This window comes from Xyrauchen texanus, chromosome 36 (assembly GCF_025860055.1).
Source record: "Xyrauchen texanus isolate HMW12.3.18 chromosome 36, RBS_HiC_50CHRs, whole genome shotgun sequence".
NCBI lineage: Eukaryota > Metazoa > Chordata > Actinopteri > Cypriniformes > Catostomidae > Xyrauchen > Xyrauchen texanus.
This window is the reverse complement of record NC_068311.1, coordinates 32,296,491-32,320,749: the sequence shown is the minus strand read 5'-3', so window position 1 is coordinate 32,320,749 and position 24,259 is coordinate 32,296,491. Positions and strand designations below refer to the sequence as shown.

Here is a 24,259-nt window from a genome sequence, read left to right as displayed (position 1 = left end):
ACTTTTCCCCTATATTCTATATTCGATAGCTTAATCACTGAAATTTTGGATTTTCAGAAGGCCTTTTAACAAAGAATTCAGTGCTGAATTCCAGGACCCGCGCCACAGTGTTTAATATAATTTTAAAGAAATCTTTTCAAATTTTTTATGATGTAGATTATAATAAATTCTGAGACTCTGTGAGAAATTTGAGCCAAAATGTTTAATTTTTTTTAAACATTTTGAGCCACAGCTCCATGTAATATTCTCCACTGTAAATCACCAGATCTTTTTGTCAATGGTGGTTTGTACAACACCCTCCACACTGGCTTCATTTCTTCTTTCAACCCGAGTTTATCCCTCCACACTGTGTCAACCCTCCCATTCAGTGTTCCTTTATTTAAAACCTTCACACAGCATTTATACATCACTTTCCCCTCTAATTCACTCAGTTCTAAATTTTGCAGTCCGTTAAGATCCAACAAAGGACCTGACATTTCTTTTAAGTCCGGTGTAATCCAGAGTTTTGGAAAAGGGTCTCTTGTATCAAGATTCACTCTTCCATTTTTAAAATCCTTTATTAAAGACAGTTCCTCATTTGTCAGCCTTGCTTTCCACATATCCATTATGGTCAGTGTGTGACGAGTTGACCTCTGTCCCAGCAAAGTGGCCACTGCATTTATGTCATTCATCTCTTGACCAGCCACATTAATTATGTGCCTCAATGTCACTGATTTAGAAGCACACAATATCTGTGTAAGTCCCGGAACATTATCACCCGAAATATCCATGCGAGCTCCTTTGATAAGAGGTTCTTCTAGTAGCCAGTACAAGGAATTTGTCACCTCCAACCTGCAAACGCTAAAAAATCCCCACACTCTGAAAAGTCCATAAAAAAATTAGGCATTCCTGCTGGACGAAATTGTTTCACATCCATTAAGAAAAGCACAGCATCTAGTCCAAGTCCATCCACTGTATGTAAAATTATTTTGGCCATCTTTCTCCACACCAAGTCTGCAGGGCCAGTCAGAAATTTCTGAATAAACTGCAGGCGAAAAGTTGCATGTCTGCTTGGCAAATGCACCAAACCTTGTCCTCCCTCTTCTTTAGGAAGAAAGAGCACACTTTGGGGAGTCCAGTGTAAATTGTCCCAAATAAAATTAACTAGGATTGCCTGTAAATGGGACAGTAGTCCAACAGGTGGATCCACACAAGACAGTCTATGCCACAATGTTGAAGCAACCAAATTATTAACTATTAAAACTCTCCCTCTAAAAACACAATTGTGGGAGAATCCATTTCCATTTTTTCAATTTTCCTTCTATTTTTTCAATCACCCCTTCCCAATTCTTTTGTTGAGTATTGGAATCCCCAAGATGTACTCTTAAATATTTAAAACCTTCCCTCTTCCAAGTCAGCCCACTAGGTAATTTTGGTAGCCCTTCCTCCCATTTCCCCACAGCCAGTGCTTCACTCTTTTCCCAATTAACTTTGGCAGCTGAAATTGTTTCAAAGTCATTAATAACAGAAACTAGCTGGTTAATGTCTTGCTGCCCATTTACCATAACTATTACATCATCAGCGTAAGCTGAAATTTGATGCTGAGTATCATGATGCAATAATAAACCTTTAATTTTTGTTCTTAGCTTATTCAGCATTGGTTCAATAGCTAACGAGTAAAGCATACTGGACAGTCCACAACCTTGTCTAATTCCTCTACCAACCTTAAAAGGTGCACTCAAACCACCATTGATCTTCAGTAAACTTTCAGTGTCTTGGTACAACACTCCTATCATATGAGAAAAACCAGAACTAAAACCAAAAGCTTCTAAGGTGTCCCATAGATACTGCTGTTCAACTCTATCAAATGCTTTTTCTTGATCAATAGAGATAAGCCCCAATTTTAACCCTAAAAGTTCTGAAACACTTAAAACATCCCGTATCAGACAGACATTATCTGTGATTGACCTGCCCGGCACACAGTACGTCTGGTCAGAATGAATGACCTGCCCCATCACTTTTCTCAGTCTATTAGCCAGAGTCTTAGAGAGGACTTTAAGATCAGAACACAGCAAACTCACAGGTCGCCAGTTCTTAATCTCCTGCAAATTACCTTTTTTAGGTAACAATGTAATCACTGCTCTTTTGCAGCTCAAAGGCAAAGAACCATCAGCCAAACTTTCATTTAGGACTGACAACAGATCCTCACCCAGTATAGCCCAAAGTTCTTTATAAAACTCAATAGGGAGTCCATCAATCCCAGGAGCCTTCCCGCTCTCCATGCCCTTCAGGGCATTCAGGAGCTCTACTTCAGAAAGAGGCCTCTCCAGCTCTGCCTTTGAGTCTTCCAGAACATTTGGCAGACCTTCATAAAAGTCAGCAGATATCTCCTCCTGCTTTCTGTATTCACTACTGTACAATTTGCTATAGAATTGTACAGCTCGTTTTCTGATTTCAGATGTCTCTGTTAATTCTTGCCCATTTTCAGAATACAAAGAATTAAAATAGCGACTCTGACCGTTCTTTTTTTCCAGACCAACGAAAAACTTAGATGGGTCATCCATCTGTGTTAAACTTTGAAAACGAGATCGGACCAGCGCCCCCTGTGCTTTAATGCCAAGCAAATCTGCAAGACGGGATCTCTTAGCTTTAAGTGTCTCGATATGTCTTCCCTCCCCAGTAACCTCTGCTAACCCTTGTACCTCCATTATTTCAGATTCCAGTTTTTCCATTGATCTAGTGATGTCCCGAGAGACACTGAAAGTATACTGTTGACAAAGCATTTTCACTTCAACCTTTCGATAATCCCACCACTGGCATAAATTCTCAAAGCACTGTTTTTTTTATTTGAAATTATTCCAAAAAGTAACAAAAACATCTTTAAAATTCACATCACTCAACAAGGAAGTGTTGAAATGCCAATATGCACTCCTTATCTTTATATTTGCTATACCTATGTTACATGTGACTAAACAATGATCAGAAAAGCCAGTTGGAGTAATAAAACAACTTTTCACAATATTAAAATGATGTCTAAAACAATAAAACCTATCCAATCTGGCTAAGGAAATAACATTTTCTCTGTTATGTGCCCACGTATATTGTCTTACATTATTATTCATCTCCCTCCATATATCACATAAGCTAGATGTCTCAATGAGCTCATTTAGTGCATGACTTGAAGGTACATGAGGTTCCATATGATTTCTGTCTAGACTATAATTCTGTGTACAGTTAAAATCCCCACCCAAAAACAGAAAATCATCAGAACTACAATTCTGCAGAATTGTATTTACCTTTTTGAGAAAGCATACTCTTTCATTACCATTTGCAGGAGCATACACACTAATAAACACAGCCGTGAATTTTTTAAATTGAGCTTTTATGAATATTAGTCTGCCAGAAATCACATGTTTAACCTCACATGAAACAGGTAAAAAATTCTTAGCAAATAGGACAGCCACCCCTCCTCTAGTGGAGCCCATATGCTCAAGCAACACTTCACCCAGGCCCGGATTAAGAATTCAGAGGCCCCTGGGCACAATGTCTTGTAGGGATATTTTGATAAGTTATATTTTATATTTTCCTGGTTACCATGGCCTTTATAAAGATTATGCACAGGAAAATCTGAATTGAATTCACCCCTTTTTATGTTATAGGGTTTGTTCACCCATTTACTCACACTGACATTCCAATATAGTTGAATTTTTGGATACTATTTGCTGGTAACACCTATAGCGAGCAGCTAGCTGGCATATGCAAGCACATAGTGCCTCACCTTTACCAATCCAGTTATATGAATCAAATTCTTCCATAATTAACACACAAACACGTACACACACCCATTAATGTAGCTTTCCTGTCTGTCTCTCTCTTCCTCTCCTGTCCTCTACTCCTCGGCTCTACAGGGGCTGCCGCTCTTTGTCTCTCTCCCCCTCTCCTCTTCCTGTGATGAAAAGGATGCAAACAGTATAGGTCATCTTAACTCAACTTTTTTACTCTTCTTTATACTCTCTCTTCTTTATACTAAAAAATTCTGCACTTATGTATTTAGCACTTTATTATTCATGGCCCCTAATGGCACTTTGTTTGATGATTGAATGATAGTGAAATGGTAGTAGACACATTACAAGATGCTGTAAGTATTATGGTATAATATTGGTTGCTTACAATACAAATTACAATTGCTGGTGTATGACCTGTCCAACTATTGACAAATGTACTACATGTAAGTCGCTTTGGATAAAAGCATCTGCCAAATGCCCTAAATGTAAATGTAAATCAAATGTAAAATAAAGCAGCTTGTTTTTGTTTTTTTTGATAATACTATATTTCATGTAAGTTGTTCTCTCTCTCTCACACACACACACACACACACACACACACACACACACACACACACACACACACACACAATACCTCCTCCTCTCCTCAGGGTCTGTCTGTCTGTCTCATGCTCTCCTCCTCTCCTCAGGGGCTGTCTGTCTCATCCTCTCCTCCTCTCCACAGGGTCTGTCTGTCTGTCTCATGCTCTCCTCCTCTCCTCAGGGGCTGTCTGTCTGTCTGTCTGTCTTTCTCCTCTCCTCAGGGGCTGTCTGTCTCATCCTCTCCTCCTCTCCTCAGGGTCTGTCTGTCTGTCTGTCTGTCTTTCTCCTCCTCTCCTCAGGGGCTGTCTGTCTCATCCTCTCCTCCTCTCCTCAGGGGCTGTCTGTCTCATCCTCTCCTCAGGGTCTGTCTGTCTGTCTCATGCTCTCCTCCTCTCCTCAGGGTCTGTCTGTCTGTCTGTCTGTCTTTCTCCTCCTCTCCTCAGGGGCTGTCTGTCTCATCCTCTCCTCCTCTCCTCAGGGTCTGTCTGTCTGTCTGTCTGTCTGTCTTTCTCCTCCTCTCCTCACTTTTTTGTCTGTCTGTCTGTCTTTCTCCTCCTCTCCTCACTTTTTGTCTGTCTGTCTGTCTCTCCTCCTCTCCTCTCTCCGGCTGCCCTTAAAAAGACTTCTTCCTGGCTTTCCTGTTAGCAAACTCAGTTACAATGTCATCAAAATCCAAGTCCATGACCAGCTGAGATTCAATGGCCATCAGTGACAGTGCACTGAGACGCTTTTGTGTTTGTGTTGTTCTTGTGCCTACTATCCACAAACAAATTGCTTTCAACTTATGTGTGCAAAATTCAGAATTCAACGAATGTGCAGCAATTTCTACAAATAGAGACATTTTTGTGAATAAAATGTTGTATTTTGTATTAGTGATCATAATTTATGCATGCAACAAAGAGGATGTAGCAGGTGACGCGTGCATTTATTGGCGTCTTTTCTGAGTCGATCTCATTTGAGTGTATTCGGCAATGCTTATAACGTAATTAAACACGTTGAGTTTATATTCTGGGCTCATCAGATTTTTTTTACATAGTATTATTAGTATGATTTTTACATTCTGTTAATAACACTGTCCGTCTCTTTATGTTAAGGTTTGTATTAATTTCGATATGCCAGAGGGCAGAATAAGACAGGGAATTAAAGAATGCATTGTAGTTATGTTGACCTACTGTTTTCATAACACTGGATATTCTGCTAATTCATACTTTTCTAAAACGTTGCATAATGGCAATTAACTTATTTAGCAATTACACTAGTGCTAGTTTTGTTGCCAGTGTTGCTCAAATGCACGCGTATGTGTCACCACCAGCAGTAAGTACCTGCATGTGTTGGGAAAAGGGAGAAGAGCGAGTTCGGCAAAAGGCGGATTCGAACTCTGGCCGAACAGCGTCAAAAGCTACCATCATGCACCTCACGCCTTACGCTACAGTAGTTATTTTGTGTCGAGCGTCTTTTTGCTAAAAAGACAGGCACCGGGCCGGCACGTAGTGCAAATATACGCTCTGTTTTCGAAATGAAAAAAAAAAAAAAAATCTTCCCCTCGCTTGGGCCCCAAGTGCGCATGGGCCCCTGGGCCCTTGCCCATAATGCCCATTGGGTAATCCGGGCCTGACTTCACCCTCCCATTCTTTTCTCCAATCAATTTCATTAACACAGTCACTGTGTGTTTCTTGAACAAGCATTACATCAATATTCTTTTGTTTGATGAGCTCAAACAGCAAAGCTCTTTTATGCATATCTCGGGCACCATTTAAGTTAAGAGAGCTCACCCTCATCACACTCATTAGATTAAATTATATGAAAAGACACAAACAGACCAAAAACATGAAAAAGCATAAATTATGTGGTTTCAAAACCATCTGCAGTTTGCATTTCTAATTTCAGTTTGGAAACCAGTTTTTTCAGCCTATATACTGTATCTCCTGTACTGTAAACTGTTCCCCTCCTTCACCTCTCATTATCATTGTCACTGAATCAATAAACATTCTGAGGTTAGCAAAGAAATCCTCAAACTGAACATTTTTAACATTCTTAGTTCTTTGCAGAAAAGATTTTATTTTCTCAAGATTGTAATCACTGCGTTGACTTCTTCCTGTTTTACTGTCCACTACTTCATTGTCAGAATCATCAATCATATTGCCTTCAGCATCATCAAGTTTTTCAACTTCTATTTTTGTTAATCGGCTCATTTTGGACTTTTCTGTACTCTTCTTAGGTCTTTTTCTCTTAGTAATGGGTATTTTGAAAAATGTTTCATCGCTAACAATGTCCGTTACAATCTCCTCTTCCTCCACAATGGCCTCAGCCATATTAGCAACAACAGCAGACACTGCATCAGTTTCTTTTTCCTCATTTTCTGTGATCCCTTCCGCCTCATTAATATCATCATCTCCGCCATCAGAGTCATTAGTAACCATTGCGCTACTACTCTCACGCTCTGTTTCTCCGGTCGGCACCGGCTCAGAATCTGACTCATTTGTTCTCTCAGGACATGCACGCCTAATGTGCCCCCCTTGTCCACAGCCAAAACATTTCATGGTATCCGATGATGCATATAAAACATAATCAAAGCCATCAAATCTGAATTTAAACGACACATTCAATTCATCCAAATCATTCTTTAAGATCATGTGTATTTGCCGTCTAAAACACACAACATGCTTAAGCAAGGGTGAATTACACCCCAGTGGAATCCTTTTCATTTGTGAAACAATTTTGCCATGCCTAGAAAATTCATTCATTAAAAGCTCATCTTTAATGAAAGGTGGTACATTTGACAATGTTATCCTTCTTGCCGGCTGAACCAGCGGCATTACCGGAGTAAAAGTGTCCTGAATTATTACTCCACTCTGAACGACACTGTTTACCTTCTCGATGGTATCAAGGACGATAACAACAGCACTGTTCATTCGTGAAGCTGATAATATACTATCATAACCAGCAGCTTTGCCCACAGCCAAGCTGCAATCCTCCACGGAGCAGTTCACCACAAGCGCAAGTTTTATCCCATGTCTGCGTGAAAGCTGCTCAAACTTTGTTTGGCTTGGACCCGCCATTGCCGACCAGCAAAAAGCTGGTTGACAGCGTACCCAAAACTCAAACCCCCCTCTCCTAAGACTTTCTTTGTGTTCAAACAAGCTTTAACCAAAACCCTAAATCAGATGCAACATACAAAAAGAATAGAAAGAAAGAATACACTCACTCGTACCGCAGCACTCTCACTCACACACGCCGACTCCGCCCACTCACTCACAGCATCCACTCAGAGAGAGAGAGAGAGAGAGAGAGAGAGAGAGAGAGAGAGAACAAAGCCCTGACCTACCAAGAGCTGAAGCCAGAGAAGAACGCCCTCGGCCGATTGGTCTTAGAGATGACGTCACAAACTGACAATAAAAACATAGCCAGACTAAACCAAATAATTAAAACACAAAAAGAGAAATACCTCAAACATTGGACAGACGCAACAGCCAAACAGAGTAAATTGGAATGCTATTTGGCCCTAAACAGAAAATATGAGGAAAGTGAGGAAAGTCCTGAGCATGTACAGACTCAGTGAACACACACTGAGCATAGAGACAGGCAGACACAGACAGACCTGGCTGCCGAGGGAAGAGCGACTGTGCCCTCACTGCACAGAGAATCAAATGGAAACAGAGACATCCTGCCCCAATTATACAAACATTAGGGACACTTTCTATCCCCTTTTTACAACCTACCAGAAAGACTTCCACCAAAAATCAAATATGGACAAACTCCCACTCCTGCTAGGAGAAAGCCCAGCGAGCTCAAGCCTGGCTGCCAGGTACGTGAGGTCCTGTCACGAACAAAGAGCCTCCTGCAGGACAGAGCTACCAACCATACGCCTAGAGACACTATTATAACTATTAGAAAATTAAACATTTTTATTGCTATGTTTATTTTCATTTATGAAAAAACATCAACTTTATTTTGATTTATTTATTTATTTTTATTTTATAATTATTGACTTATTTGTATTGTATAGTGTTATGAATGCTTTGGCAATGTAAAGATTTCTTTCACCATGCCAATAAAGCTATTTGAATCTTGAATCTTGAGAGAGAGAGAGAGAGAGAGAGAGAGAGAGACTCATACAAAACAAAAACATACAATCATATTACAAATAAAAATTTTCAAACAAAAATCTACAAAAATAACTGCACATAAAGCATAAACATTTTTGTAGCACCATATTGTTTCAAAAGTACAGATATCATTCATGGACTTGTAATAGTGAAATTCAATTAACACTCTTGATTTTACAGATGTTGAAAATAAAACAATAATATTCTGTCCAGGCTTTAATTCTATTCTATTTTCCTGCTAATATATACCTACTATAAATGTTATAGTATTTTTATAATATTATTATAAAACATTTTATAATAATACTATTATATTACCTACTATAAAATGTAAAACCTGGCAAACAAATCTGTTACTTCGCTTATACTTTACACCAAGAATAAAAATCTCTAAAGAAGAAAACCCTTCACCAAAAACATCAAAAATACCCTCCAACAGTCTGAATAAAGGTTGTAACCTGTTACATTGGAATATTGTTTCTTTTTCAAAACAAAAAGCACAATTTACATTTACATTTATGCATTTGGCAGATGCTTTTATCCAAAGTGACTTACAGTGCACTTATTACAGGGACAATCCCCCCCGGAGCAACCTGGAGTTAAGTGTCTTACTCAAGGACGCAATGGTGGTGGCTGAGGGGATCGAACCAGCAACCTTCTGATTAACAGCCCTGTGATTTAGCCTCTACGCCACCACCACAATCTAAACTATTTCCAGCATTCAACTTTGAAATAAAAACATTTTAAGCAATTGCCCCATGAAGAATTCTCCATTGCATGTCACCAGCTCTTTTCTCTAAAGGTGGATTATACAGAGCTCTCCATTCTGGCTTTACACTCTCATTTAACCTAAAAAAGGAACGCCAAGGTGTGTCTACCTTCTTTTCTAAGGTTTTTTTTGTTAAAGATTAACACACATGCTTTATACAAACTTTTACCATCTATTGAGAAAAATCCCAATCCATTTCTTTTCCAGCATTTAGAAAAAAAAAAACAGTACATTCATTTAACTTAGGTGACAAATATACAGTTGGAAAATGATCTCTCACATTGGGAAAAGATTTTCCTTAACATTGTTTTCTCCTCGATTGTTAAAATTTACTTTTTTTTTATTGCATTTTTCGGCCACTAGTTCTGCATTTTCAAAGTTAGGGCCAGATAAGCTTAATAAGCTTCAAACTTCAAATAGATTTATATAGAATATAGGCAGCTTTGCAATATCCAGATTTGTGAGGTCCAAAAAAAAAAACAACGTATCCATTTTTAACTCCAGCGTATGCTTTAAAATGGTGCAGGTTACCGCTCTCCAATTGAAGTCCATTGGCCCTTTTAAAAATCTCTGTATGATCTTCAACCGAAAAGTTGCCGTTCTACTTTGTAGATGTAGAAATCAATGACCACCTTCATCTTTTGGCAGGTATAGCACGCTCTGAGTTTTATTTTTTATCCCAAAACAAAACTACAAAAACTTTACAGGAGGATCCATGCATGCCAACTTGTGCCACAGAGATGATGCTACTAAATTATTAATAATCAGAGTACGCCCCTTATATGAGAGCAGTCTAGATACTTATTCAGTTGAAAAATATCTTCTTGAGATCTTATTATGACTATAACATCATCAACATAGGCAATAAGCCTAACTGTAGTAGTTTCCGATATATTGGGATTAAGGACTGAAATACCTTGCAATCTTTCCCTTAGAACTCTTAATAAGGGTTCTATGGATATTACATATAAAAGTCCAGAGATGCTACATACTTGTCTTATACCTTTACATACAGGAAAAGATCTTGTTAAAGTTCCATTTATCTTCAGCAGGCTGTAAACATCTGTATTAAGTATATACATCCATGAGATGAACTGCTCTCCAAATCCAAAGGCTGACAAGGCATTCAAAAGATATCCATGTCAACTCTGTCGAATGGTTTTTCCTGGTCAAGTGACATAAGACCTATATCAAGTCCATATCTCTCAGTAAGATGTAATAAATCATGCACAAGAAAAAGGTTATCAAAAATAGAATGTTTTGGAATGTAATAAGACTAGTCTTGAATTATGGAAGCCATAATCTTCTTCAAGCGATTTGTTAATGCCTTTGAATGTATCTTGTATTTCGGGTGCCAGAGGGTCTGACATCAAATCAAATTTACAAGTGCTGCCTAATGCTAAACGCAGTTAAGGGTATAACTGCATTTCACATCCCTGATCTCTCCCTGCATCACCTCTGTCTATTGATGGACTACAATCTTGAAATGGAATACATAGACTAACAATTGCCAACAAAAGCCTTCATCAGCCAATTAACAAGGACAATTTCATCTATGTGAACTTCTGCAGTTAATCCAGGATGGACTTCAAAGACATTGGTCATTAATCTCACAGTTCAAACAAAATCTATGTTTAAACACTGACCCTTAACACTTACTTAGTTTAATCATTTTAAACCATGACTTGCACTATACATAAGTAATATTGTCATTATGTTCATGATGTTAGTCAGAGGGGAACTGGCCCCCACAGTGAGTCTGGTTTAGGGATAAGGGTGGGGTTAGTCAGAGGGGAACTGGCCCCCACAGCGAGTCTAGTTTAGGGTTAGGTAGGGTTTAGTCAGAGGGGAACTGGCCCCCACAGCGAGTCTGGTTTAGGGATAAGGGTGGGGTTAGTCAGAGGGGAACTGGCCCCCACAGCGAGTCTAGTTTAGGGTTAGGTAGGGTTTAGTCAGAGGGGAACTGGCCCCCACAGCGAGTCTGGTTTAGGGTTAGGGTGTGGTTAGTCAGAGGGGAACTGGCCCCCACAGTGAGTCTGGTTTAGGATTAGGGTGGGGTTTGTCAGAGGGGAACTGGCCCCCACAGCGTGTCTGGTTTAGGGTTAGGGAGGGGTTAGTCAGAGGGGAACTGTCCCCCACAGTGAGTCTGGTTTAGGGTTAGGGTGGGGTTAGTCAGAGGGGAACTGTCCCCCACAGTGAGTCTGGTTTAGGGTTAGGGTGGGGTTAGTCAGAGGGGAACTGGCCCCACAGTGAGTCTGGTTTAGGATTAGGGTGGGGTTAGTCAGAGGGGAACTGGCCCCCACAACGAGTCTGGTTTAGGGTTAGGGTGGGGTTAGTCAGAGGGGAACTGGCCCCCACAGTGTGTCTGGTTTAGGGTTAGGGTGTGGTTAGTCAGAGGGGAACTGGCCCCCACAGTGAGTCTGGTTTAGGATTAGGGTGGGGTTAGTCAGAGGGGAACTGGCCCCCAAAACGAGTCTGGTTTAGGGTTAGGGTGGGGTTAGTCAGAGGGGAACTGGCCCCCACAGCGAGTCTGGTTTAGGGTTAGGTTGGGTTTAGTCAGAGGGGAACTGGCCCCCACAGCAAGTCTGGTTTAGGGTTAGGTTGGGTTTAGTCAGAGGGGATCTGGCCCCCACAGCGAGTCTGGTTTAGGGTTAGGGAGGGGTTAGTCAGAGGGGAACTGTCCCCCACAGTGAGTCTGGTTTAGGGTTAGGGTGGGGTTAGTCAGAGGGGAACTGGCCCCACAGTGAGTCTGGTTTAGGATTAGGGTGGGGTTAGTCAGAGGGGAACTGGCCCCCACAACGAGTCTGGTTTAGGGTTAGGGTGGGGTTAGTCAGAGGGGAACTGGCCCCCACAGTGACTGTGGTTTAGGGATTATGGTGGGGTTAGTCAGAGGGGAACTGGCCCCCACAGTGAGTCTGGTTTAGGATTAGGGTGGGGTTAGTCAGAGGGGAACTGTCCCCCACAGCGAGTTTGGTTTAGGATTAGGGTGGGGTTAGTCAGAGGGGAACTGGCCCCCACAGCGAGTCTGGTTTAGGGTTAGGTTGGGTTTAGTCAGAGGGGAACTGTCCCCCACAGTGAGTCTGGTTTAGGGTTAGGGTGGGGTTAGTCAGAGGGGAACTGGCCCCACAGTGAGTCTGGTTTAGGATTAGGGTGGGGTTAGTCAGAGGGGAACTGGCCCCCACAACGAGTCTGGTTTAGGGTTAGGGTGGGGTTAGTCAGAGGGGAACTGGCCCCACAGTGTGTCTGGTTTAGGATTAGGGTGTGGTTAGTCAGAGGGGAACTGGCCCCCACAACGAGTCTGGTTTAGGGTTAGGGTGGGGTTCGTCAGAGGGGAACTGGCCCCCACAGTGAGTCTGGTTTAGGGATTAGGGTGGGGTTAGTCAGAGGGGAACTGGCCCCCACAATGAGTCTGGTTTAGGATTAGGGTGGGGTTAGTCAGAGGGGAACTGGCCCCCACAGCGAGTCTGGTTTAGGATTAGGGTGGGGTTAGTCAGAGGGGAACTGGCCCCCACAGCGAGTCTGGTTTAGGGTTAGGTTGGGTTTAGTCAGAGGGGACTGGCCCCCACAGCGAGTCTGGTTTAGGGTTAGGGTGGCGTTTGTCAGAGGGGAACTGGCCCCCACAGTGCCGTGGTGCCATGCCCGTCTCGGGACTCGAGTCTGGATCCAGTGCTGAAGCGGTCTCATATGCTTCAACCCCTGTGCCCGGCCTGAACAAGGTGAGGCATTCCAGCACTGACTGCGTGTGCTCGTTGGTGAGGCGCACTATCATTGAGACTGAGTTTAACTCTATGCTGAGAAAAGAGATGCTCTGAACTGGGGTGAGCTTGCTATTTTCCAAGTTGACATGAAGCCCTAAGCGGCTGAGGTGCCTGAGCACCTGGTCCCTGTAGATGCATAGTAACTGCGGGAGTGGGCCAGGATGAGCCAGTTGTCGAGGTAGTTGAGGATGCGAATGCCTGCTTCCCTTAGCGGGTAAAGGGCTGCCTCTGCAACCTTCGTAAAGACGTGAGGGGACAGGGACATGCCGAAGGGGAGGACCTTGTACTGATACGCCTGGCCGTCGAATGCAAACCCAGACCCGAGGAAACAATCATCCAGCCTCGAAGGCTGTGGGGAGAACGGAGGGTTCTGTCCAATCCCACGCTGACGGCAGCCCGGTCTTCTGAGTCAGACGCCAGAACACTCTCCGATGCATGGGCGAGACATGCAAATTCTGTCTGCCAATTTCTCAAGTTCAGAGATGTGCGAGGCTCTCAAGAGAGACCCCTAGTGTTGCTTCTTCGACACAACGTTGAAGTGAGCGACAGACAGGGAACACTATATTTTGGCATTACAGTTTAAGAGCTGATTTGATGCCGTTAACCCTTCTCTTTCTTAATTTTGTCTATGCTGTATTTTCTGTGACCCTGTGGACTGATAAAGTCCTGTAGTCAGTCTTGGTAATTGGAAGAAACAAAGTGGGTGAATAGTGTAAAAGCATCTCTATTCCTTCCCCAGGTCACAGTGATCTCCATTAAAAGCTTACCAAAGCTTGAACCGTTACTAGAGACACCTTCAGCTCAGGTATCAGCCCGGCTCCTCAAATCCCCTTAAACACCAGCAAACATGCTTTACACATACTAGGCATTCACACATGTGTCTTATGGACACTTTTGTTTGTTTGTCATTTTAAACCTCTCGATCAAAGGATCATATACCTCAAAGTCATTGATGCCTGTTTGCTCCATTGCGTCCATGTGTGCAGAAAGAGCTCCCAGGGCTTGAGGGTTGTATTGTGATAAGGGCTCCATGACCTATGCTTTACCCTGTCTTGCTCCCAAAAGGCTTTTGAGGGATGTGGGGTGGCTGGGGGGCCCGGGGCCTGTGTTCAGCAGAGGGGCCAAGCGGAGGCAACTCTATTTGCATGAACTATGGTAAAGTGAGCACCATAGTTGCGTTTGTGTTGAATAGTGGAGTGACACTAGCAGGTCATCATGGTGTATTACCCCCATGAAGCCCCCCTCCTCTTGTGTTTCAGAGACTGTAGGTATCTTTCTGTGGTCCATATGCCATCCTATAGTCTGAAATAAAAGAGTAGCTGAACTCACTTTTTACTCCTTATGGCTTAAGCATTTTATTAACTTTATGCGTTTTGGCTTCAATGATTCCAGAAGTTCTTGGATAAATAAGAGAGACTTTTTTAAGCATGGCACAACTTGTACATACTTTTACACAGTTATGTAAATACAAACGATTATAGCTCATTTTCATGCATCTGCATGACACAACGCAAGTATGTGTTGGACGTTTGGCATTGCCACAAATGGCCAGTTCTCTATTTCAAGTACTGTCAGATTGACAGTTGCTAAGCTGAACAAGTTAATTAAAAGTCAAGCCAAGTCGCCGGTCAGAAGCACATAGAGTATGCTTACACATGACACAGACAGATGAAAACATCAGTCATGGAGACGGTAGAAGTGTTTTAAAGTAGCCTATTCAGACTATTTTGCCTATACTAAGTATTTAATGTCCACCATAATATTATTGTGTTAACAGGATTTCCTCTAAAGACGACTGTCACACGCAACTCACATTCCCACAACAATGACATTTCATCAGTTGAAACAGTGTCAGTAAACAGGATGATTAGTGTATAGGAAATAGGGACACATATGCCCAGAAATATCCTTGATGGACAGTCATTAATGTTAATGAACAGAATACAACAAGCATATTGTTTCACGCATAGAATAAAATGTGTTTATGTTAAGCACAGAGTTGAATTATTATTATTATTATAAAAAGATGTCGATTATTTGTCACATTTGTTTAATTAAAACACAATATGAAAAACTATTACTTAAAGCAGATGTTCCTTAAACAAACCCAAATACAAAGAAACTTGACATGCTGAAGGGAAATTGGCTGCTCCTGGGTCCTAATGTCTATGTCAAGTTATCAGTGCCACTTAGACCCCGTTTCCACCTGATATTACGAGGTGTTAGTGATCCGATCACATGTGGTCAGGTGAGACACATCACTGTTTACTCCTGGTCATTCAAAAGTGTCTCCTGTGAGCACTTGTGATCAGATTTGAAGGGGAGGGTCTCTGTTTCATGACATACATCAGTCCCTCTGTCAGAGTGTTACTGCCTGATATTAAAGCGCAACAAACTCAGAAAATAAATACAAAATGACGTGCTTTTTCTCCCAGGTTTAAAAGCTTAGTGGATTACCTGTATTAAAGGTGCTTCAGGTGTTCGTGCTTCTCATCTGTTTTGATATCAGGCACATTAAAGATCCGTGAAGCTCTCGTGATTGTGTATGTATCTGCGTTTTAATAGTATCCGATCAGATTGTTATTTCCTTTTAAAGCCGCTCGTAAACGGCAAAGTTTCAACTCTTGTTTTAACACAGCGGTTGAGTGACAGGTGAGGAGTGGCGCTTCAATGCTGCCGGGACGCATACAGGACGGAATAGTGTTTACACCTCAAATGTGAACATTCGTATGTGGTTTTAGTTATGCGATCACAAAACGGTTTAGACCCCATTTAGTCCTTAATGTGGGACTGGCCACATGTGATTTGATCACCCAAAATGCATTTTAATACCACTGGGTCCTAAACACATGTGTAACTTATCTGCACATGTGCAAGAATTAATTTTCCGTACAATGAGATTGTCTGCTATCAATGTGTATGTTTGCGTTTGCATACTTGTGTAGAGTATGTTTCTGACCTGAAACATCACATCCACTCACACAATGAAGAAGGTCATAGTCAGCGAGTGCTAGTAGCCTTCATTTAACCTCAAAAGCAGCTTCGTTATATAAGACATATCCCCCCACAAAACAGCAGAGACTGAAGTGAGCTTGTGAGATTATCGCTGCTCTTTTGGAGTGACACCAAACAGATTGGAATGAGACTGTGACTGATCCCGTTATATTCAACTGGAAGGTTTTGGACTCAATGAATGCTACAGAATTCAAGAATCAAACATCATCTGTAGTTACAAACTACTCCATTACAAAGACAGAATGGAATGATGAGATTGGAACTGAGTACAAATGAACGGGTTTGTTAAATCCAGCTTCAAGGTGTTGATTTAGCCATAAAAGATCAGAGCATGGAATCTGTCCATCCATTAGTGTTGGAGAGTTGCTGTAGGAATGCTCACTGTATCCAATGTCATTTGGACACCCCCTCAGTCCAACTGTCCAGCTACATACCAATATTTTTTGCCTGTTTGCTGTTGGATGTATGGCTTGATTCATGAGGGTCCTGTATTCACAAAAGCACCATACTCTAGACAGGTAGAACGGGTTTTTAGCTCCTTTGGATACATATTTTCATGTGTTTGACCAAGGATGACTTTCATTCAGTATTGTTTCCCTTCAGGTTGAATGTAACAAACCAATAATAATTTATTCCTTTTCAAATTAATACACTAGATGGTATAAATATGAGTAATATGGAACAATTGCACAACTTAAAATATTTAAGAGAAATATCTCACATTATTTAGTGTAACCCGCACACACAAACACAAGACGAGACATTCACAATGTCGGAGGAAACTGCTTTATTCCAACAAAGCAGGCAACAGTACAAACAGGGCAAATCCAATGAAGAGGCGTCAAAGGGGAGCGTGATGTCGGAGCCGGGGAATCAGAATAGAAGGAAGGGGCAAATCCAGGAGAGAGTGGTCAACGAGAGCGGGAGGTCGAAGCCGGGAAAACAGTTAACAACTATGGCGTAGAACAAGACGGGACTAGCGGGATCAACAACAGGGGAACAAGGGGAGCTGGCAAGCTAAGGGGTAAACAAGAGGAGTTCAAAACGAGGCGAGACTAGCGGGGGCAAGGACATGGGAAACTAAATACAATAACCAACGGGAGTGAGACGAAGGGCAGTGATATATATAGGGGAAAGTGCAGGTGTAAAATGTTCTGGCGATAGGAGAGCGGGCATGCGAGCCCGAGGAGGGAGACCTGCTAACGAGCAAGAGAGCTCGTAGGAGCAAAACGAGCGTGCGAGCTCGAGGGAGCAAAACGAGTGTGCGAGCTCGAGGGAGCAAAACGAGCGTGCGAGCTCGAGGGAGCAAAACGAGCGTGCGAGCTCGAGGGGGCGGAACGAGTGTGCGAGCTCGAGGGAGCAAAACGAGCGTGCGAGCTCGAGTGGGCGGAACGAGCGTGGAAGCTCGAGGGGGCGGAGCGAGGGAGCGGGGTTCGTGACATTTAGCATATGGAAATAATTCCTGTAAAGAGGTTCTTAAGATGGGCAAGGAGGAGGCGGGAACCATCTGAACAGTCAACGTAAAACTTTAATAACAAACTGAACTCAAATATAACATAAAATATAAATCAAACAAAGAAACACACACACACACACAGACACACACACACACACACACACACACACACACACACACACACACACACACACACTCTCTCTTGAACTGGCATCTCCGCCCCCCCTTATCTCCCTCCCGCTATTTATTCAACTTAGTGCCTGAGTCCCCTGGTGGAGGGCAATGGCTTCTCCTTCACCTGGCGGGTGGCAGTGGCTCCTCCGCTTCCCGGTTTTTGGCACCAATGTAACAAGATTCAAACAAAGACGCACACACACAGCTTTGTGCGTCTCTTTCAAACTGCTGTTACTCTTTCCTGCTGATTATTCAACTCCGTGCCAGGCGTGCGTCATCACGGCCCGGCCACGCTCCTATCCTCATCACAGTTTCTAAATTGATAATATCTGTATTGAATTATTGAATGTTATATACAGCCGTGGCCAAAAGTATTGGCAGTGACATACATTTTGTGTTTCGCAACGTTTTCTGCTTCAGTTGTTGTGGTGTTGATTTACATTGTTTCTAGATTATTATAGAGTGATCAGATGCATTTTAAATGATTGCAAATAGATTTATTGGCCAATTGGATATTCTGTACATATTCAGATGTAATGATGAGAAATAACTGATTTCAATAAATGAATGGCCTTCTTTCAGAAACTTTTGTCTTTTGGAATAGTCTTTATTTTATGTTCATACATCAGGCATTTTGACAACACAAATGAGAGAGTAAATGATCTGTATTGTAGGGTCAACAGAGTATACATATAAACCATGTAATGTCAAATCATATATAACATACTGTAGTACTGTATGAAACACATATCACATTGTAGGCTTTAGGTTGTTGGGTTTCTAAGCACTTGTAATAAAATCAAGCACATAGCTTGAATGAGGCTCCAATTTTCTTGTGGCAAGGTGAAAATTCTGCAAGTAACATGACATCTTCCTTTATTCCGTCTTCCTCAGGAGCTTGGCTGATGGTGTTAAAAGATTTCTTCAGGTAAAATTCTGCTTTTCTGGACACAAAGGCAGACATGAAGTGTTGAACAGTGAGTGTATCACACATACCAGTCATAAGCTCTTTTTCAAAACCTAGTGAGCTGCCTACCTAGACAGCATTTTAAGGCAACATAGGCATACTTTCCAAAGCTGTTTCAAAAGGAAAGCAGCAAAATTTTACAATTAGATTATCTTTTGGCCTAATTGTAAGACAGTATCGCATATACTTAAATTTCAAAAGGATGTATAAAAAAGGTCATTAAAATGGCAGAGTATATCACATTGTTAGATTAGCAACATGTTAACATCATTCTCTATTGGAATCAATCATGAGGTGTGTTGACTGTGTGCATCAGGTGAGGAGCGCTATTTGTAAGTTGCTGAAAAGTGTTCCACATCAGTCACTTGTGAGGTTACATATCAGTAAGGATAATGCCTTAGAAGACAAGAGCTAGGCAGCTCACTAGGGTTTGAAACACATTTCTAATTCAGTATGTGAGGCTCTTACGTCATCAGGTCCACTCGGAGCGCAGGTTAACGGACCTTCAGTTCCAGACTGTCGCTCAACCTCTCCACATCCAGAATTCTCACTTTGGCTTTGCAGGTGTACGTCCCCGCATCCTGGTGTTGTACGTTTCTGATGATGAATGTGTTGGAGGAGGAGGAAGGTGCCAGCCAGCTGTTGTTTTTCATGTAGTAGTATTCGATATGAAGGTCTTCCCGTTTAACGTTCAGCTGGGTGTTACATCTTAAATGCACTTCCTGCCCAAGAACGATCCGACCAGAAACAATCGCCAACTGCGGCGTGTTCAACTTATCTGGAACATTTGATACATGGATAATGTTGCACCATGGCACTGTAAATTGACAGCCTTTTTGTGTTGCCAGTAAGCCTAAACTGACCCTTTGCTAAACTCCGTCTTAAAATGATACAGACCAATCTTACGTTAGCAACTGTTGCCATCCACCATGTATTTAAACAAGCTTTTGCTCTTTTCTAATGCAAGTCTATTATACACCGATCAGCCACAACATTAAAACCACCTGCCTAAAAAGTTTGTACGAAAAGGATATTAAATAGACATTATTCAATAGCAAATGGATTGAGTGGATCTCGTCTTTGGACACACATTACACGGAACAACTTTTACTCTCAACACACAGTGAAGGATCTCGCTAATCCTTCGCCAATATACTACTCAATCACTGCTGAGTGAAATCTACACATTCTACAGCCAGTTGCCAAATATATGCATTTTTAGTAGTATAGCATGAAATATGGCTGCAAATGCGAGTGATTTCCTCTATTGTAGTGGAGGGTTGTGCATAGGGTAAAAGATCAGTCTTGGGATATAAGAATTGATATCGTGATCGTTCAAAGGAAGATTGAGATGCATCAAAATGTTGGGGGGGGACAATAAACATAATTCTCAAGAGCAATTTTTGAAGGGGACACCAAGGTTTTTTTTGTTGTTGCCCCGTTTGCATTTGTATTATTTTATTTCTTAAACAATTATTTTAAGAATATATCATTATATTATTTACAATACACATATTTTAATGATATTTTAGGGGGGGACAACCCTCAGATGGGGGGGTCCTGACCCTCCCGACCCCCTGCGATTTCCGCCTATGCTTAAAACTACAAAATATTTGGCAATTTATCAGCTTCGGTGATATATCAGTCTACCTCTAAATATAACAATTACATAATCTTGTTTTTGCAGTGACACGTTTCAGGATGTTCCACATTCATTTTTCAGAAGGTCATAAGAATCGAAAGACGTACTGTGATCTTGATAACTGAGCAACAGAAACCAAAGTTGGCGAGGCTAAGCAAAGGGTCAGTCGTTTTCACAATATTGCAGAGTGTCCCGGTCTTACCTAGTACAGTGACAGGAGTGGGAACAGACTGAGCCGAGTGTAATTCATTACCCTGTATCCACGATGCCCTGCACCAGTAAATACCTCCATCTTCAAGCGTTGCACGAGTCAGAATCAACTGTTTACTGTTGTGGCACTGAATCTCAGACGCCTCCTTATAGAAGCAAACCTCTCTTGCCATGGGATTGTTCCTAATGCGACACGTCAGTATCACGGTATCGTCAATAATTGCAGGTGTAGCTGGTGTCTGTAAGAGCACCCATCCACCTGCAAAAGAAAGAGAATGGACCATTTAACAAGTTTATATGTGCATTAGATGTGAAGTGTGCTGCTGTGTGTATTGAATGTGCTCCAGCTCAGGCCATGTCCACACTAATACGTTTCGTTTAAGAATGCATCTTTTTCTCTACGTTTTGGCCTTCCGTCCACACCGAGATGGTGTTTTTGACAGCAAATACTGAGCTTTTTCAAAACGCTCTCCCAACTGGTCTTCGCTTTGTAGTGTATCTGACAAGGATGAGGTATTTGTCGTCATGTGACGCAGTCAACCCAAAAAAATCAAGATAGCGGCCCACATTGTACTGGCATTATTGTTCCTGTTATTCACTTTGAGAGTGTTATTAAAGATACATGTTGCTTTGTACAACCTTCACACTGCATTCCTTCATAAGCCATTCAAAGTTTACTCTAAATTGCTGTCCGGTGACGAAACACGAGGACAATTACATTTCAGCTCGTATGTGGAATGGTGATTTTATTTGCATGCGCAGTACAAAAAATCTAAACTAGCTGCAAACTTGCCACTTGTTACATTCACATGCAATTGTTTAGCAGCTCTTAGCCGGTAGTGATGAACCTCCGGCAAACCTTTGAAAGCAAAGGACAATTTGCCATAAATTTGCTGGTGCAAATATGCCACATGTATATAAATATGCTATGAATTTAAGCGTTTCGTACATTTCAGTGTAGGTAAGCAACTTGTGGAAAACGCTTGGCAGTGTGTACGGAGAGCATTTCTGAAATGAAAACACAGTTTCAAATGTATCCAGATTCATGTGGACGTAGCCTCCGTGTCTCTGTAATTATTGAATTATCCTCATGTCATTCCAAACTCATATGACTTTCTTTTTTATGCAAAACACAAAAAGAGATGTTTCTCAAGAGTATTTATGCTGCTCTGTTCCATAAAATGAAATCATACAGTGACCCAAGGGCTGTCCAAAACAGACAAAACATGCGCCATAAATCTATCAAAGTTGTCCACTATATTTCAAGTCTTTTGAAGCCAGACGATTTTTCATATTCCCTCCGCTGCAGCTGTCTTGGTTAAAAAGGTGAATAAGTGACGAGATTTCATTTGTAGTCAACTATTACTTTAAAAAAACTTTTATTTTTTTATATAAATTCTTGTTTGAACTGAAATAAGAGATATTTCTTATCTGGTGCTGATATAATTATATTGAAGGTATGATGATGTACATGTACTGTAACTGAAACAGCAGAGTTAAATGTATTTTTATAAAATCTTACGATCCACGTGCAGGTTGAGAGGCAGACTGGGAAGAGTGCTCAAAACAAAGGGCCGTTTCTCTGTGTCCTTCTCTGCCTGACAGCTGTATTCTCCACTGTGCTCAATACGAATCTCTCGGAAACCATCCAAACCTATTTCAGCACCATCCCGAAACCACTTGTACCTCCAGGAGGATGAGGGGTCTTCAGGCACGCTGCAGGTGATCTTCAGATCTTCCCCTGTGAACACCTGGATCTCACCTTTACTCAATGTGATGTTGGCCAGCACTCGGGCTGCTGTGGGCTCTGAGTGAGGGTGGAATTTGTTTTTGCGTCAAAACACATTTGAAATGCTTTAAAAATGGAAATTTAAAGAGGCCGTTTTAAATGTTGAGAGTTTGATTTCATATGAACACAAGATTACTTCAGCAACTTTTACCAGTGAAAAGGGAAGTCCTGTTTTTCCTAAAATGAACATGATGGTGTAATAACTGAGACTTTACTTAGACACACAGTATAAGCTACAAAAGGGTTTTCATAAAAACGGTCTATTCCTTTTTCTCTAATGTGATTAATATATTCTTGATGAGAAAATCATTCAACAAAGCAGTTTATCTCTGTGGTGTACCTTCAAATTCTGCATTTGCCAGAGCTACAAGGGCTGAAACAGAAAAGAAAAATTAAACAAATTAGTTTGGCAATATAACTATATAGCGTCGGGGAGAAACGGAATACCTGTAATGGGATTACATATGTAAAATACTATATATGAGTTACTGTATTCCACTACATTTACAATTGAAATCGTTGATAATTACAATACAGTTACATTCTAATGTATTTAGATTACTGAAGAGATTACTTTGCATTTTATTGTCATTTGTTTAATTTAATATTTAGTTCTTTCAGATGGAAAACATTTATACATATAAATGATCCAAAGTGCATTTGAACAGCGGTGAAACACTTTCTTATGATGTGTTACATTCATATGTGCAGACAGAGAAGTACGTTTGAAGTAAGTTTGGAGCAGAAGAAATAGAAATTAACCTTGTGTAAATTGTTAGCTTTACGCTAAGCTAAAATGCTATTTCTAGCCATTTTACAGGCACATGTTACCAGACACGATCGTATTTAATATCAAGAAAATTCACGTTAGATCATAATTTCTTTTTTCCAGTAAGACCTTTGAAATTAGGGCAAAAATCATATTCTTTATGATAATATTTGTATAGTTTTCCTGTAAAAATATGTAAAAATCCTTAAAACAAGATCAATTTGATTGATCTTGTTTTAGAAACAACACTGCATAAGATATTTGGGTTTTTCAGAGAATTTGTATTTTTAACATGTGTATTTTGAGTTTTTATAGTCAAAACAAGTGAAAAAATCAAGTTAAAGTATTTAGATTACTGACCTTGAATAATCGAACAGAATATGTTACAAATGACATTTTACAGCATGCATTCTGTAATCTGTAGTGGAATACATTTCAAAAGTAACCCTCACAACCCTGATTATATCACAACAACAACAACTGTAAAAGCAAACTTCAATAACTGCTTCACGAAACAATACACATGACCCCATAAAACAGCTTTTAAACTCACATTATTGAAATCAATCTAGCACACACTGGATTTTCTAGTGCTTTTTAAATACAAGAGTATAATATTCCTTTAATCCAGTCACTGAATGCACATTCATGTTATAGTATATTTACTTAAAACAACATCAAAATGTATTTGTATCCAGTATAAATACCAACTTACAAAGTGACAAATCAAAGGTGTATTAACCAGTTCAGTTAAATCCACCTCAGATTTACTCACCGATTAAGCAGTAGTGTATCAGCTCCATTCTTCTGCTGTGTTCTCATGTTCTGACTTCATATCCTCAAACAGGAACTAAAACCTCCCTTTACTTCCCCTTTCTAAATGTAGGCTGAAGGGTGGAACTTAGATGAGTACTAGGGAGCAAGATTATGAAGTGATTTGAAAGTTAAAAAGGATCTAATATGTAGTATGTAACAGTAGGTAATCAAAAAAGTATATAAAGTATGCAAGAGTGTAAAGTAATGAATTACAATTACTGTAATGAAGTAGTTTTTTGCAGGAATTGTACTTTTTTAAGTAGTTTTAAAATTGTATACTTTTACTTGAGTATATTTGAAGTGCTGTAACTGTACTTTTACTGCACTATATTCCCACCGTCTGTGTTCACGACTTCCCTGTCCTGATTTTATTTAGATCTATCAACATGATTGGCTAGAGAGAGTCTCGTGACTCCCGTCAAATCAAATCACACGTAAAAAC

The 24,259-nt window shown here is 40.9% G+C and overlaps 1 protein-coding gene across 1 annotated transcript; it reads right to left on the bottom strand.

Moving 5' to 3' along the window:
• Positions 1-18,219: 18,219 nt before the first annotated feature.
• Positions 18,220-23,841, bottom strand: LOC127630051 (high affinity immunoglobulin gamma Fc receptor I-like). Its single transcript, XM_052107452.1, has 6 exons — positions 23,777-23,841; positions 22,573-22,605; positions 21,966-22,250; positions 20,436-20,702; positions 19,060-19,369; positions 18,220-18,568 (listed from the first exon to the last, which is right to left on the bottom strand). The coding sequence occupies exons 1-5, from the start codon at positions 23,802-23,804 to the stop codon at positions 19,086-19,088; spliced, it is 897 nt and encodes a 298-aa protein (XP_051963412.1). The 5' UTR covers positions 23,805-23,841; the 3' UTR covers positions 18,220-18,568; positions 19,060-19,085.
• Positions 23,842-24,259: the final 418 nt, after the last annotated feature.